We start from the raw sequence: 18,082 nt of genomic DNA on the forward strand, positions 1-18,082 counted from the left end.
TATTATCTGAAAGATAGAATCCTAAGGTGAAAATGGAGACGACTGCAGGTTAGTGCAGAGGAAAAATGGGCTGAAGTGCTCCAGATTGTGTTTTTTTAGATACTTAGATTAGATTACTTAGTGTTGCCAGGAGATGTTACGGGTAGGACATGAACTACCTGTAGGAGGTCACTCTGGGGTACGAAATACTCAGGCTAAGGTACAAAAACATTTTTATTGGCCTGGAATGCACAAGGATGTGGTTAACTTTTGCCGTATAAGTCCTACATACCAAATCGTAGGTAAGCCACAGGCATTAATAAAACCAGTACCTTTGTTGCCAATTCCCACATTTGAAGAACCTTTTACACGTGTTATAATTGATTGTGTAGGACCCCTCCCGAGAACTAAAAGTGGGAACCAGTACTTGTTAACCATAATGGATGTGTCTCCCAGATTTCCGGAGGCAATTCTGTTATGGAGTATCAAGGCAAAAAGGGCAGTAGAGGAGTTAATTGCATTCTTCATACGGTACGGGCTATCCAGAGAGATTCAGTCAGACCAAGGGTGAAATTTTACTGCTCGGCTACTTAGAGGTTATGGATAGCTTAGGTATATGGCACTTTCGATCCAGTGCGTATCACCCTGAATCCCAGCCAGCTTTAGAAAGGTGGCATCAGACCTTGAAGAGCATGTTGAGAGCACACTGTCAAGATTACCTGAATGATTGGGATAAAGCTATTCCGTTTGTATTGTTTGCCATTCGAGAGGCCCCAAACGAAGCTACTCCTTTACTCCCTTCCAGTCAATACTCTGTCATGAAGTGTTGAAATTAATTAATTAAAGCGAAATTGACAAGACCAAAGTCAGAGATCTCACACTTAGATTATGTATTGGAGGTGAGGGAGAGACTAAATTAAGTCGGTGAGTTAGCTAAACAGCACCTGAAGAGGACACAGTATAGAATGAAGCAGGTGGCAGATAAAAGCTCTGAGGCTGTGATGTTTTCCCCAGAAGATGACATGTTAGTACTGTCACCAGTGATGGGAGATCCCTTCAAAGCCAGATTTAATGGTCCCTATCAAGTTGAGAAAAAGTTGAGTCAGGTGAATTATCTAGTAAAAATGCCAGATAGAAAATAAAGATATCAGATATGTCATGTGAACATGTTGAAACTGCATTATACAAGAGAGAAAGAACTGGAGAAACAGATGTTAGTTAAATCCAGATGATGTGGATTTTGAGGTGCCTCCAAAATAGATTAAATAATAAAGAAGTCCTTGAAGAGTGGGATAAGTTAGTAAATTATCTATCTCAGAAGCATAGAATGCAGTTGAAAGATTTGTTACTGCAGTATAAGGACATATGTAAGAATCAGATGGGGAGGACTGATGCTATTGTACATGAAGTAGACTTGGGGAATACTGCTCCAATAAAACAACACCCCTATCGGCTTAATCCTTTCAAAGCCAGACAGGTCCAGTTGGAGGTGGAGGCCATGCTCGACGAGGACATCATCGAACCAAGCCAGAGCGAGTGGAGTTTGCCGATCGTCTTAGTTCCCAAACCAGACACGACTCAATGATTCTGCGTGGATTATCGTAAGGTCACCGCCGTTACAAAATCGGACTCATATCCAATTCTTAGATTGTAGGACTGTATCGAGGAAGTTGGACAAGCCAGTTACATCACCAAGTTGGACTTGATACGTGATTACTGGCAGGTATCTTTATCAGAGTCGGTGAAAGAAATTTCTGTGCTTATAACCCCAAATGGGCTATATCAGTTTAAAGTGATGCCCTTTGGAATGAAGAACGCACCTGCCACATTCCAAAGGCTCATGAACAGAGTTGTGGCTGGGTTCACAACCCATGCAGTCTACTTAGTAAGTTCTGGAAAGATCACATGGTACAGTTAGCAAAGCCCTTTGAACAACTACAAGAAGCAAAACTGGTGATAAACTTAAATAAAACTGAATTCATGAAAGCAGAGGTGGTGTTCTTGGGACATAACATCGGTCATGTAAGGTTGACCCTACGGAATGCAAAGATAAAACCCATTGAGGAATTTCCACAAACAACCTCGAAGAAAGAGGTGCTTCAATTCCTCAGACTCAGTGGATTCTATCAGACGTTTGTTTCAAACTTCAGCAGTGTATGGCACCGTAAACTGATTTGCTGAAGAAGAAACCGTGAAGAAGAAGTTTCAGTGGACAGAACCATACCAGGAGGAATTCGATCATTTGAAAGTCATATTAACAACCAAACCAGTCTTAGCTATACCAAACTTTTTAAACCTTTTTAAACCATCATCGATGCTAGTGACATTGGAGTTGGAGCTGTACTCCTACAGGAAGATGAGGATAGGACTGATCTGCCAGTTGGTTACTTTTCGAAGAAAATCAACATCGATCAGAGAAAATACTCCACAATCGAAAAGTAACTATTGAGTGTGGTACTGGCCTGACAACATTTTAATGTGTATGTCATGAACAATGTGTTAGAGATGGTTGTGTACACGGATCACAATCCGCTTACATTCTTAGAACGCTTTGAAGACAAGAATATGAGACCATTTCATTGGAGTCTTATGTTAGACTTTTAAATTAAAAATCGTTCATGTTGTGGAACGTAAGAATATAATTGCAGATGTGTTATCGTGGATTTAACTGATCGAGTTTAGATGAGATTTGTCTTTATTTAATGTTATATCTATACAGGGAGATGGGAAGAAGTTAAGGTGAACTTATATTAAAGTTATCTCTGTGTTTAAAATGTAGAGAAAAAAAGAAGCCATTTTTCATTATGATTGTTCATTTTTTCTTACGGGGGAAGTGTTTTGAAGATCTGGTTGTACTGTATCTTTAAGAGAGTTAAAAGCTGGTAGAGCTACCTGACAGCACCAAGTGTTCTCAATAAGGTAACAATGTAACACTTGGTCGAAAGCTAAATTAGATGGTTGCTTGGAAACAACAAAACCGATTCGAATTAGGCCATCAGTTTAAATTATACTGTGAAAATGCCAAATTCCAATCAAATTTGAATTTAGTGTATTAACAATCCTAAAAGCCAATGACACAATCTGATGCTTTGGGGGTATAAGACTGTGGAAAAATTGAACAGTTGAGAGGAAAACTGCCACGCCACCAGCATGTGAAAAAGACTGCCTGAAAAATAGCACTCTTAAAAGTACCTTTATCAATCAGTAACCCGTAAAGCAGAATCCCCAAGAAGAAGAAAAGAAGACTGAAATACAGAGGAGAAACTAAAGCTACCTGGTTTTGAGAAAAGAAATGTTGTTTTGTAAATCTTAATTGGGAGTTTAATCATACCAGTGTTATAGAAGGGAAGGTAAAAGATAGGTTCAAGGAAGGAATTGTAAGTAGTTGTTAGTTAATTATTCTTTGTTATACTTTAAGAAATGGAGTTGTTAATTTTTACTTTAACTTGTTTGGGGTGGCACAGTGGCTCAGTGGTTAGCACTGCTGCCTCACAGCACCAGGGTCCCAGGTTCGATTCCATTCTTGGGTGACTGTCTGTGTGGAGTTTGCACATTCTCCCCGTGTCTGTGTGGGTTTCCTCCAGGTGCTCCGGTTCCCTCCCACAATCCAAAGATGTGCAAGTCAAGTGCATTGGCCATGCTAAATTGCCCATCGTGTTAGGTGCATTAGTCAGAAGGAAGTGGGTCTGGGTGGGTTACTCTTTGGTGGGGCGGTGTGGACTGGTTGGGCTGAAGGGCCTGTTTCCACACTGTAGGGAATCTAATTTAATATAATCTAATCTAATCTTGTTCTTGGCCTATTGACCTTTCACAGATTACTGCACGGGATAAATCTTTTCTGTGTTAAATTAAGCAGGAGAGTTTACCCTGTGCCATAACAATATTCTAACAATATTCTAACATCCAGAATGAATATGATAACCGTCAGAACACATTAAATAGTAAATGCAGTGAGATAGATCCCACAATTTCTTAGAATCAACCACTCCAATGTTAGTGACACTGCAGTTATTACATCTCATTAGGATTCCATTTCTTCATTCTGATACTCCCCCAAAAGCTGTTCTGATGTGGATTACCCCAATGACTGGTCACTCCCTTACAATTGCAACCATTCTTTTCCTGTGCTTAACCTCCCATTAAGTCTTAAGACTATACTCCATCATCTCTTCACTTGCATAATTCTAACTTTGCACAGACAGCTAACTTCACCAAGTAAGTGCGGCTGGGGATTCTCTAAGCTCCGATCATTGTCAGCTGCACCAAGCCAATACTTACTGTGGGCTTCCCACACTCCACTCTCAGCTACACTGAGCTCATAAGCTGCTTCTAATTGAACATGATTTTAGGGCTTAACATGAGCCCTACCCCCATCACTTCTCAGCTGACAGGACTTCTCTGAATCCCAAATTCAGTGAACCTGCGGCACCCTTTTTGCAATGGAGCTTGCTGACTGACAGGCAGCCTGATGTAGCATCCCTCTGTCTCCACGATCTCTGACTAACTGACTCAAACAAACCCTGACCTTGAAGCCACAGTTTACCAACCCTGTAACAGAGCTGGTTGTCTTATTCAAAACCTCTGAATAAGCCCCAGACTTGTTCCTGGTCAGGATTGAATATGTAACCCATTGTAGCACCATATCCCTTGAATGTTACAATTCCCATCTAATTTTCTCTGTTAACCAGAGAGCACACACAGCACAAATGGATGCAAAGAGATATAGAGTTCATCACATTAGCTAAACACCAATGTAATAAAAGCCTTAGAATAGAGATATGGTCTGCACCATTTTACACCAGGTGGAGAAAGTTAAACCTGTGCCTTTTTTATCATTGAACAAAGTGTGAGAATTTTATTGTCCTTCCAGTTGTGTAAAAATGAGCAAAGAAATGTAACATTACTGGTTCAGGATTATAAAGCATGATGTGAGATTGAGGTGAAGTTACCTTTAGAGAGAAAATAGAAAGATTGTCACTCCTTGTCTGTCCATATTGCATTAAACTTGGGAGTGTCAGTAGCTGACACTGGACATGCGAAGTAAAACAAACCGTTGTTGAGGGCTCAGGGAATAGAAAGTTCCCTCAACACCCCATTTTAATAGGACTCATCCTATTTACTTAATTAGATATGGGGTGGCATGGTAGCTCAGTGTTCAGCACTGCTGCCTCACAGTGCTTGGAACCTGGGTTCAATTCCAGCCTTGGGTGACTGTGTGGAGTTTGCACATTCTGCCTGTGTCCTCCTTCTGTGGGTGTCCTCCTGCAGTCCAAACATGTGTAGGTTAGGTGGATTGGCCATGCTAAAATGTTTGTAGTGTCAAGGGATAGGCATGCTAGGTGGATTAGCCATGGGGAATGTGGAGTTACAGAGATTAGGTGTTGGGGAGGGTCTTGATGGGATGCTCTTCAGAGGGTCAGCATGGAGTCGATCAGCCAATTGGACTGCTCTCATGCTGTAAGGATCCTAAGACATATTGGGACAATTTATGAGAGTGCACACCATGCATTTTAAAATCCTAAATGAGTTCGTTAAAATTAATAATCTCGTTGTGGGATTTCAGAACCCATGCTGGAGATGGGTGAGATTCCACAGTACTCATATGTACTCTGAAAATTACTGGTATCATTACTTTAATCAGCATGAGGTTTCCATCCTTCGTGATAGCTAAACTTCTGCGGTTCTGCTCCCAGCCCTACTTTTTAGTATATTGCTTAGCAACTGTATATCTCTATGACTATGACTCTATGACTGTTGCAACTGGCTATAATGAATCTTACAGTGTATACTACCTCTCTGACACCCCCTTGTGTTAGAACTGTGTAGCAAATGCGAACGCATTTCAGAACCGAATTCAAAAGATGTGAGTTAAATATATAAATGTATCAGTACATTTTGGGGATTTGGAATACTTGTGACATATACATTTTCTTTTTGATTTCGTGGGGAGAGATACCATCCAAAGGAGTTAGTCAATCCAACTCTGCTTTAATGGTTTGTTCACATTCCTAGCTTCTGCTAACCTTGTTGATTTTGAATTGCAATTAGATATGGAGAAAGTGAGGACTGCAGATGCTGGAGATCAAAGTCGAAAAGTGTGGTGCTGGAAAAGCACAGCCGGTCAGGCAGCATCTGAGGAGCAGGAGAATCGTCATTTTGAGCATAAGCCTCATTCCTGATGAAGGGCTTATGCTTGAAACATCGATTCTCCTGCTCCTCTGATGCCGCCTGACTGGCTGTGCTTTTCCAGCACCACACTCTTTGACTCTCAGTTCCTGAAGAAGGGCTTATGCCCAAAACGTCGATTCTCCTGCTCCTTGGATGCTGCCTGACCTGCTGTGCTTTTCCAGCAACACATTTTCAGCTCTGATCTCCAGCATCTGCAGTCCTCACTTTCTCACAGTTGGATATCCAAATACCCAAGTGCAGGGTGAGCTTGCAATCTTAGTTGTGACTTATTCACTTCTCAGGAAATATGCACTTGTGTAGAGATTGGTTAAGGACAGAATTAAACTGGACCGTGATACACTCAACATAGATAGCTCAGCATTACTCGCTGTCAAATCTCTCTCGGGTAATGTGTTGGAGAGTTCTAGGAGAGGAAAAGACGAAACACAAACCACAAGAAACTACGTCTGAATATTTAAATAATTTGCATTGCTGGGTTTTGCTCTGATATTTGCGCCTGTTCATTTGCTGTTGACATTGTCCTATCTGTGAACCAGCCACTCATGTTATTTGCCACTGACAATCCCAGGAGAATTTGGAATGAATTCTGTTTTCTTTCTCTTGCAGACATATTATGAAGATGGGGAGTACATTATTAGGCAAGGAGCTCGAGGGGACACTTTCTTCATTATTAGCAAGGGGAAGGTAAGTCAAAGACCGAGTGCGTTACACAAACAGAAATTGCTACAAAAACTGAACAGGTCTAGCAGCATCTGTGGAGAGAAAGCAGAATTGACCTTTCAGGTCCAGTGACCTTTCTTTAGAAAAGTTCTGAAGAAGGTCACTGGACTCAAAATGTTCATTCTGCTTTCTTCTTGCAGATGCTGCCAGACCTCCTGCATTTTTCAGCAATTTCTGTTTCTGTTTCTGATTTCCATCATCCGCAATTCTTTGGTTTCCACTGTTTAGTGACCAATTATGTTAACCAGTATCAAATCTTTAAGGCTGCTTGAATTGATTTCTGTGTATAATATTCCTACTGTACGACTCAAATTCAGGAGAAAAGTGAACAATACAATGGATAACAAGAGCAGCAGCCCGAGGACGCAAGCTGAAACTTTATTTAAAACTTCAATATATTTATAATTCACAACAGCATTTGTCTAGCTGTTGCACATATGACACGGCTCCATGTGATACAGAACTATGTTAGACATTAGGGATTATTCATCTCCCAGAGTTTAGTTGATATGTGGAACAGACTACTATTTTCTGCAGATTTTCTGAATTTCTTCATGAGAAAGCTGAACCCTTTTCTAATTGTGGCAGAGACAACCTTTTGTGCAGCTGAAAGATCTGCATTTTGATGCATTTGTTTACCTATATATAAAATACGTGTGTGTGCGCGTGCGGAATGACAGGAATCTCAGGGCTGTTAAATGTTGATAGTTGGGTGCTGTTTCATAATTTCGCTGCTTTAGTCCTTAGTCATCCTTTTTTAGAATGGAATTAGGTTTAAATACTTCATTCTCTATACCTGACAATTTACCAGCTAGAGTTCTGGTTTCGTAAGACAGATTCTATTATTGACTAGAACATTTCAGTTTTGTGACAGAATGGAATATAAATGTTGTAGTTGTTTCTGACAGTTATATTGCTTGAAACATTTAGAGAACACTATATTTAACATCTTTGCAGGATGTTTAGCACTTCTTCTGATGTATGGATGTTACTACGTTTCCAAATATACCTCTGCAATTGTCAAGTGCTTTGAGAGGTTAGTCATGGCTGACACCAACCCCAGCTTATCAGGTTGCCCTAATCCTTTGCAATTCACCTCCTAGCACAATATATCCACAGCGGGCACCATCTTCTCTAACCCTAAACACATCCCTGGATTGCAAGGATACCAACGTCAGCCTCCTATTTATTGACTTATGTTCTGCCTTCTACGCCTTAATTCCAAACAAGCTCATCTGTAAACACCAAGATTTAGGTCGCGGCTCCCTGCTCTGTATCCTCGGGTTCCTGACCCATTAAGCTAAATCAGTAAAAATAGGAACAACACCTCCTCCGCCATAAACCTCAACACCGGTGCCCCAAAAGGCTACGTACTTAGCCCCGTACTGCCCTCCTCATAAACTCATGACTGTGTGGCCAAATTCTACCCCAACTCCATTTCCAAGTTTGTGGACGACACCAATGTTGGAAGTCACATCCAAAACAATGGTGAGACAGAAAAAGGAAAGAGATAGAGTGCTTCATGGCATGGTGTAAAGGCAATAATATCTCCATCAACATCAGCAAAATGAAGGAGCTGGTCATTGACTCCAGGAAGCACAGTGGGGAGCATGCTTCAGTCTACATCAATGGAGCTGAGGTGGAGACGGTCGACAGAGCGCCAGGTTCCTGGGAATGATGATCACCAATAATCTGTCCTGGTTCACCCACATTGATGCTACAGTCAAGAAAGTACAATGGTATCTCTACTTTCTTAGGAGGCTAAGAAAATTTGGTATGTCCACAAGACCACCAACAATTTTTATAGATGCACCACAGAAAGCATCCTATCTTGATGTATCACAGTGTGGTATGGTAACTGCTATTTCCAAGACCGTGGGAAACTACAGAGAATAGTGTACGCAGCCCAGTCCGTCATGCAGACCAGCCTTCCATCTATTCACTCCATCTATACTTCCCACTGCCTCCTGAAATTGGCCAACATAATCGAAGTCCCCTCCTACCCTGGTTATACTCCATTCCACGCTCTTCCGTCAGGCAGAAGATACAAAAGTTTGAATACACGTACAAACAGATTCAAGAATAGCTTCTTCCCTGCTGTTATCAGACCTTTGAATGCACCTCTCAAATGTTAATCTTGATCTCTGTCTCTCTCTGCACCTACTCTGTGGCTGTAACACTGTATTCTGCACTCTGTTCTGCTACCCTGATGCACTTTGTATGGTACGATCTGCTTGTATAGCGCGCAAAACAACACTTCTCACTGTGTCTCGGCACGTGTGACAACAATAAAATCAATCAATCAATAGGATGTTTGTGAAAATAATTACTCAATCGTTGTGGAAGATAGGAATGTAGTTATTTTTTCCAAGCAAACTTTATTTAATTATCTCTGCAAAAGCCAAATTATTTTAACCACAGAGATCTATTAATGTCAAAAGCAAATTAGTCTGGATGTGGAAATCTGAAATAAAAACAGCAAGTGCTGGAGGAAATTGGTATGTGTGGCAGCATCTGTGAAGACAGAACCTAAACATTTTGAGTCTAATGTGACTTGTCTTCAGACCATAGTTCCACAATTTTGGTTTTGAAGAAATGTCATATTGGACTCAAAATATTTCTTTCTCCAGTGCTGCTACCACTAGATAGGGAATGCAGTATCTGAATTACCTTTTGGACTCAATTTTCTCCATGACAGGCTAACAGTCAGGCTGAGAGCCAGAACACTCCATTGTAGTTTCATTGCAACTCAATGAATCCAGAGTCTTATGTGCTGTTAGTGTGAACTGTCTTTTGAAAAGTCACCTACTCTCTACTTGGGGAGGGAACAGAAAGCTGATTAGGTTTTGGAAGGGGGAGCTTGGTATTGTGAATATGTAAAGAAAGCTATCTGCTTATACTATCCCATTAATTCCTCTTTTAAATTGAGTTTTTGCTGTCTGAATGGATTCGAGTGTAAATATCTTGATCTGTATAGCACAAGGAGAAACTTGGGAAAATGGCCAGGAGAAGGGAATATCAGTTCGCTTCTGTACTCTGCACTCTTCCAAATGTTCAGTGTGGACATAGGATGATGTAAGCAGTTGTGAAGCCCCTTGAGTGGAACAGCTAGATACGTTTGACTGTAAGAATAAAGTACAGGTTAAGGTTTAAAGGAACTTGTCAATGCAGATAGGATCATCTGCCTGGCCCTCCTAGTGCGTTTGGAACAAGCCGAATGATGATTTAGATGACGGAGAAATTGTATCTTCTCCTATAAGTGAAAAATCAATGTCGTTGGTTCTTTGTTTAATTTTGGCAGGTGAATGTGACACGGGAAGAGTCATCAAATGAAGAAGCTGTATTTCTTCGGACATTAGGAAAGGGCGATTGGTTTGGAGAAAAAGCTCTTCAGGGGTAAGTCCATTGGGAAACAGCCTATTTTGCTTTAGAAGGTTAATATGAATTAATTTCTATTGAAAGGAATGTTCATTTTTGTTGTAAAATGAGAGGAAGTTTGCAGATACATGACTCAAAATCTCTTGTTTGATCTTCATGTAAGAGATTGCATGCAACTATTTGATAGGAGTCACTATAGGCAAAACTAATGTGTCTGTGGCCAGCCAGTGTCTACCTGTAGATACTCAGAACATTATTGGAGCATGTTATAATTCTCTCCAAACTGAGATGAATGGATTCATGTAATAAAAATGGTTCTCATGTATAATTGCTGCCTACTGAGTCCTTGATGATGTTGTCCTGCAAACTGCATTAGTGCAAAAGTAACAGTACAAATGCCCGAGTGAAGTCTTTCTGTGCTCCCAATAATTGTGACATTTCTTGATAAAATAGCTTCTGCTGTTCTTCTTCATTGAATCCCTCGAGTGCAGAAGCAGGCCATTCTGCACTGATCCTCTGCAGAGCATCCCATCCAGACCCAACCCCCTACTTATCCACATAATGCTGCATCTCCCAGAGCTAACTCACCTAACCTGCACGTTCTGGATACTATAGGCAATTTAGCATGGCCAATTCACCTAACCTGCATATCTTTGGACTGTGGGATGAAACCAGAGCACCCAGAGGAAACCCACACAGACACTGGGAGGATGTGCAAACTTCACACAGACAGTTGTCCAAGGCTGGAATCAAACCCAGGTCCCTGGCACTGTGAGGCAGCAGAGCTAAACACTGGGCCACCGTGCCACCCTCAATTCCATTTCTATTTGAAAACAATGAATGGTCACTGCATCTACCATACTTAGCGGTCACCATGTGAGGGTCATGTTACATGACCTCATGTATGATGACCCTTCCATCGTTGTACACAATCTGTGCAGTATCCATTATTGTACCATCTATCATTGACATCTGCATTCCTGCCTCTTGCGAATTTCTGCTGCATATTCTGTCACTGAGCTGCCAGAAGGTAATCTAGAGCACTCAGCCAGGATTAGGGCAGGGATGTGGTCTGGCACTGTACACATATACCACTTACGGCTGACCGATATACAGAAAGTCACTTGAATATTCTTGCAGCGAGTTGTAAGCTTATGGAAAGCAGATCAGTAAAGTTGCCGAAAAGCAGAATGCAGTAATGAAAGACACAGGCACTATAAGCTGTCCCCATGTCCAGAGAGTGTTTGGATCCATGGTGCTGAATCTGTTGACCCAGCACTCAGTTTCATTTATAGCTGATAAATAAAATAGACAGTCAATGACCTGGCTTACTGTTGTGTGAGCTGATTGCCTAATACTTGTCTTTTAACTTGTTAAGCAACGAAAAACATTTGCACTTTGTGAATCTGCACAACAGCCTATATTTAGGATAAGGATTTATTGACCATTGGTTAACTGTTGTTGAACTAAGTCAGGGGATTTTGCAAACACAATAATACAAACATTAATGTGCTTGTCTTAAACTCCTCTCTGTGCTATTTCAGTGGATGGATTAGCCCAGTTATTATCCGTTCTTAAAACAGCACTGGGAGGCATTTGTCCATTGCTATCCTGTGGCCTGATTCCAGGGTCTGGCAGTGATTGATTAGTCTCTTAACCAAGAAATGTTGAGTCAGCAGCACTGGCTGCCTGCTTCCCATTTGTATCCCTCAGCAGCAAGGATCTACTTCAAGGTCAACCCATGACATTTCCACTCGGACTGTGGGCCACATGCCATGTGTGCAGTTGGATCGATGCCTCCATGCTCATGACACAATGCTGTCTTGATCTAAATTAGATTTTTTTCAGAAACCTTCAGAGTTGTTTGCATATGGACCCCAAATCTTACCAGCAGCACCCTTTCATGTGTTTGAAGTTACCCACCAAGACTGATGCTATCTGCTATACTTAAACATTACCAATCAGCAAAGGTAATGTCAATCTTTCAATCCACATTAATGTTTGAAGAACTCTTGTCTTGCAGCTTGAGTTATTTTGCAAGAAGTATCCATTTTTGATTTTTTTTTGTCACCATTTTGTTATTAATTTTCTTCTCACTTTTGTGTCAGTTCATTTCTTCTCAGTGCCTTTTCTTGGCAGATACATGACTCAAAATCTCTTGTTTGATCTTCGTGTAAGAGGTTAAATGTAACTATTTGATAGGAGTCACTGTAGGCAAACCTAATGTGTCTGTGGCTAGCCAGTGTCTACCTGTAGGTACTCAGAACGTTGTTGGAGCATGTTATACTTCTCCAAACTGAGATGAATGGATTCATATAATAAAAGTTGGTTCTCAAGTATAATTGCCACCTACTGAGGACAATCACCCTTTCTGACCAGTCCAGTATTGCTGCTTGCTGATGTCCGACAGGGAGAGTTGTGTGAAGTGGTTTGTAGTGACACTTCAAATAGTGTTGGGAGAGAGAGAGTTGAAGTGCAATGTTTCCAAAAACAAAATGAGCACCCCCGCCTAACTTTCTGGGACAGCAATGACAATCAAGGAACAGAATGGCAATTAAAACAAAAATATTTATACATTCTTCCCAAGTTTTATTAGAATAAATGATTTTTGGATCTTGTTGATTGTGAGATTTAATACTATCACAGGACTCATTTTATTCATATTCTGATGATACATGGAATATAATCAATGCGGTAAATAACTTCTGTCAGAGGAATTTGCTGTGCATTTGACTGCAGCAGGGTATCTCTGCTGTGGGTGGCACGGTGAAGCACTGCTGCTTCACAGCGCCAAGGACCCGGGTTCAATTCCTGCCTCAGGCGACTGACTGTGTGGAGTTTGCACATTCTCCCCGGGTCTGCGTGGGTTTCCTCCGGGTGCTTCGGTTTCTTCCCACAGTCCAAAGATGTGCAGGTTAGGTGAATTGGCTATCCTAAATTGCCCGTAGTGTTAGGTGCATTAGTCAGGGGGGAATGGGTCTGGTTGGGTTACTCTTCGGAGGGTCGGTGTGGACTGGTTGGGCCGAAGGGCCTGTTTCCACACTGTAGGAAATCTAATTTAATTTAATGCAGCAATGTCTGTATTATCCCATATAACAGGAAAAAATCTGGGATGTGGGTGATAGCAAGAAAACAGGCACTGGGGATTTGGCTTAGTGAACCACAGTCTTGTCGGAAAGATTGTTAGAAACGCTTTAATGTTCACTCCTTTAGTTATGCTTCACTAGTGTCCTTTAGGGAAGGAAATCTGCTGGCTTCATCTGGTCTGGCCTGGAGATGACCCCAAATCTAGAGCAATGTGGTTAGTTTGGAATTACCCTCTGGACAATAAGGAATGGGAAATAAATGCTATCCTAACCTGCGATAACCACCTTCCATGGACGAAAAGATAAATATCAGATCTCTCATCAATCGTACTGGTAGCTAGATGTAGACTGTAACCCAGCATGGTTCATACTCACCTTCAATTCCTGGATTGTATGTCACTAGTCCATTACAGATCCCATCTTATTTTTATCCCAGTAAAATCAAAGGTGCAAAAGTCAGACAAGTTTTGGACAGGTGATGGGTTCCACCAGATTAGCATCGAGACTTTGAAGGTGAAAGTAACCTAAGAGCTCTGATTTTACAAAACTGTAGCTTTCACTGTACTGCCAGGTTGAGGACTAGGGGTAGATTCTTATAGGGGTCTGGACAATGTGTGCTATGGTGAGAAATCCTGATGGGACTGGATAGGGTTGATGTGGGAAGAATGTTCCTGATGTTTGGGAAGTCCAGAATTAGAGGTCACAGTCTAAGAATAAGTGGCAAGCCATTCCGGACAGAGATGAGGAAGAATTTCTTCACTTAAAGAGTTGTGAACCTGTGGAAGTCTCTCCCGCAGGAAGCTGTTGGGACCAAGTCATTAGAGAAATTCAGGATGGAGCTAGATGTGATCCTTGCAGCTAAAGGGATCAAGGGATTTAGGAAGTGGGTGGCATGATCAGCCATGATCATCTTAAATGATGGTGCAGGCTCGAAGGACCGAATGGCCCACTCCTGCACCTATTTTCTATATTTCTAAATGTGGCAGAACCACAAGTCTAGTGAAGCCAATGGCAACGTCAGGAAAAAGTGGCTGCATCTACTAACTGAGTTTCAGGCATCAAGATGAGATTCTGGTGATTGCTTGTTAACAAACTGCAAATCTTGCCTCATTAACTTCTTATTCTACCATCCACCACAAGCAAACCAGACATCGAGAATTCTCTGTTTGGCAGTCAGAGCGGAGATAGCCACTCCAACACACTGCTTGCTTTAGGAGACCTTGCATGTTGGACACCAGGCAGCAACATCTCAGCATACGCTCCACAGGCACTGGCTGCACACAGTCCAGGTTCATGGACATTGGCATCCATGTACCAGCCTCGAAAAATCCTCAGGGCACATCTCTGATCTAATTACAGTTTCTATACTTTAATGCGGCACCAACAACCATAATTTTAATGCAGCAGTTCGGACCCCCCCCCCCCCCGGGCTCAGAGACATGCATCCAGCTTGCGGATTGGACCAGACTGCAACTTGAGCTGTTCAATTAGCACTCACACACTTTGAGCCTACCTGGATGCTTATAGTGCCCCCTGCCTTGTCTTGCTTTTTTTCCCCATCAGCCAGAGAGACCAGGCTCACAATACTGCTGTATTGCCATGATATTTAGCACAGAGACAAAGTCAGAAAGGTTATCATGGTTGTCAGCGCTGAAAATGTGTTGCTGGAACAGCGCAGCAGGTCAGGCAGCATCCAGGGAACAGGAGAATCGATGTTTCGGGCATTAGCTCTTCTTCAGAAGGGCATATGCCCGAAATGTCGATTCTCCTGTTCTCTGGATGCTGCCTGACCTGCTGCGCTGTTCCAGCAACACATTTTCAGCTCTGATCTGCAGACCTTACTTTCTCCTCCTATCATGGTTGTCAGCCAACCACAGTCAAGTGAGATAGCCTTCCATTAGCAGGTCACAGCACAGTAAGTCAAGGGCAGCCTATAATACCAGTCCCGGGGCTTGGTCACTGTTAAGCAGCTACTCAGGCTGGTCAGAGTCAGGATCTTCTCCTCAAAAGGGATGAGGGGGCCACGTATTGGGCAGCCCACCATCCCTCTTGACCAATTCTGCCCTCTTGTGGGCTGCTTTTGTCTGGAGTAAGGCAGAGGTGGGTAATATTGGAGATAAAATTGGATGGCACTGTTGTTGGTAAAGCTGGGTAGGCAACCCTAGCGAGTGAGTAGATGGTACAGAGGGCATGCCATGTTAATGGCATTGAGGTTGAAGAGGGTGATGGAAAGTGTTGCAGGCAATAGTGAAAGTGGGAGAGCAAAAACATTCAGTACAGTAGCAGAGATAGACTCAGTGTGAGGTATTGGAGGGATGATGCTTCAAAACACTGTGGATCAATTGATATTTTTAGGATTGAAATAAATGGTTTTCAGAATATGTGGATAAGCTACGTGGTAACTGGAGGTTGGGACACACACAACACACAACACCTCTGCTTAACCCCCCGCAAGATCTTCCAAGTCATTGGCAGATCCTCACAACTTTGCAGCATTTGCTTTTAAGAGAAACAGAGGATAGAAATAGATGCACAAAAAGGCAGAGTGGAGCTGTAAATAAATACACAGCAAATTGCCCAAAGGGAAAAAAACATTTGAGAGCATCTCCACAGGTTCTTTGCATCCTGCGCAGTGCTGACACCTAGAGGATAATAAATTGCTATTTTGAACAGACCAATGGGTTTTAATAATGCCTCAGGGATTACAATCTGTCTCTCTTGAAAGCATAGACATAATCGCTGCAGTAAGCAGTAATTCAGTTTCTGCAGAGGGTGTATTGTACAGTCAGTTTGTTAATGGGACTTTAATCATACTGAAACTTCAACACTAAACATCTGATTCATCCTGGCCTTTTGATTAAGTAAAGAAATGAAATTACCCAAAGTGCATGTGTCTGAAGCTTTTAAAAACAAAAAGCTTTTGGTTAATTTAAATTTCAATACCTGTAAACATATATCTGATTTCATTTTGAAGATGTACAGAATGCACCATTAAATGTTATGAAACTACATATCTTTAGAAGTTATGAAAGATATATAAAATGGATGGCTGGAGATAAATCAAATGATGCTGGTGATAAGCAAGCATGAATCTTGGGCAGTTTTCAATATCATCTCAAAGTCATGATTGATTACTTTTCACTATTGTTTACCTTTGACAATGTATATCAGCTGATTTATTACTAAAGCTTGTTTTAGTTGTTCACTGAAGTTGTTTTCCATTTAATGACAGTGTACTACCTCGTCTATTGTCAAGTATAATTCAGAACTCATTTTGCTTCAAATTATGATGGGTAGGAGTGAGACCAGGACTGTGTTTAGCATGTACTAAAAGGAGAGGTCAGGTTAGATAGAGGCAGACTGCTTCCAACAGTGGAGTTAAGAACACAGGATCAGAGAGATGGAGCTGAACACCCGTGTGATTAGGAGCAGGAGGATGCCACTTAGCCCCTTGAGTTTGCTGTACAATTCAGTAAGATTGTGGCTGATCTGATTCCTCCACATTTCCAGAAACTCTCCAATAACTCACCTCCTTGCTTATCGAAAATCTACCTTCCTGTGTCTTAAAGCTATTCAAGGAGTCTGCTTCCACTGGCAAGACTCGAGAGCTTCTGTGAGAAAATGTATCGTCTCGTCGCTTTCTCTGTTTTAAATAGGTGACCCTGAATTTTCACAATGTGACCCGTGGGTTTATATTTTCACTCAAGGGAAATCCTTTCCATATGCACCTGTCAAGACCATCCGAGATGATTTATGTTTAAACAAGTCACCTCATGCCCATCTAAACTCCAGTGGGTACAGGTATAGCTAGTACAACATGTCCTACTAATATAACCCGTCCATTCCAGGTATCATTTGAGTAAACTTTCTCTGGACTGCTTCCAGTACAATTACATTCTTCCTTAAATAAAGAGACCAATACTGTACATAATGCTCTACATGTGGTCTCAATAATGCCTTGTGTAACTGAGACATAACCACCTATGTTTACTTTCATTTCCTCTCGCAATAATTGATAACATCGTAAACGTTACCATTTGTGGTTCTTTGTTGTACTTAAATGATTGAGGAGAAAGTGAGGACTGCAGATGCTGGAGATCAGAGCTGCAAATGTGTTGCTGGAAAAGCGCAGCAGGTCAGGCAGCATCCAAGAAACAGGAGAATCGACGTTTCGGGCATAAGCCCTTCTTCAGGAATGCTTCAGGATTCCTGAAGAAGGGCTTATGCCCGAAACATTGATTCTCCTGTTCCTTGGATGCTGCCTGACCTGCTGCGCTTTTCCAGCAATACATTTTCAGCTCTGTATTTAAATGATGACATTCTGTTGGTTTTCCTAATGACTTGCTTTACCTGCATACTAAGACTTGATGCTTAATGCACTAGCTCTACAATCTCTCATACTTTAGATCTTTTTTTATTCTTTCTGCCAAAATGGACACTTTCACATTTTCCCATACTATGCTCTATTTGCTAATCTTTAACCCCTCACTTAACCTATCGTATCCAATTGTAGACTCCTTATTTCCTCTTCATAACTTGCCTTGCTGTTACCAAATTGTTTATGTAAATAGTAACAAGTCGGGCTCCAGCACACATTCCCTATGAAGTGCACTTGTTACATGTTGCTAACTAGGAAATGACCCATTTATGCCAGTTTTCTGTTTCCTGAGAGCTCAGTTGCCTTCTGTCCATACCAACAATTTCCTCCCAATGCCATAAGCTTTTGTTTT

At 41.6% G+C, this 18,082-nt stretch overlaps 1 protein-coding gene across 1 annotated transcript in view; it reads left to right on the forward strand.

Annotated features, from left to right (window-relative positions):
- prkg1b (protein kinase cGMP-dependent 1b) overlaps positions 1-18,082 on the forward strand; it is a 623,979-nt gene that overhangs the window by 380,704 nt on the left and 225,193 nt on the right. The window contains exons 5-6 of the mRNA XM_043712366.1: positions 6,775-6,852; positions 10,190-10,284. Of these exons, the coding sequence (XP_043568301.1) occupies positions 6,775-6,852; positions 10,190-10,284 (173 nt within the window). The remainder of the gene's footprint in view (positions 1-6,774; positions 6,853-10,189; positions 10,285-18,082) is intronic.

Source organism: Chiloscyllium plagiosum, chromosome 22 (assembly GCF_004010195.1).
Source record: "Chiloscyllium plagiosum isolate BGI_BamShark_2017 chromosome 22, ASM401019v2, whole genome shotgun sequence".
NCBI lineage: Eukaryota > Metazoa > Chordata > Chondrichthyes > Orectolobiformes > Hemiscylliidae > Chiloscyllium > Chiloscyllium plagiosum.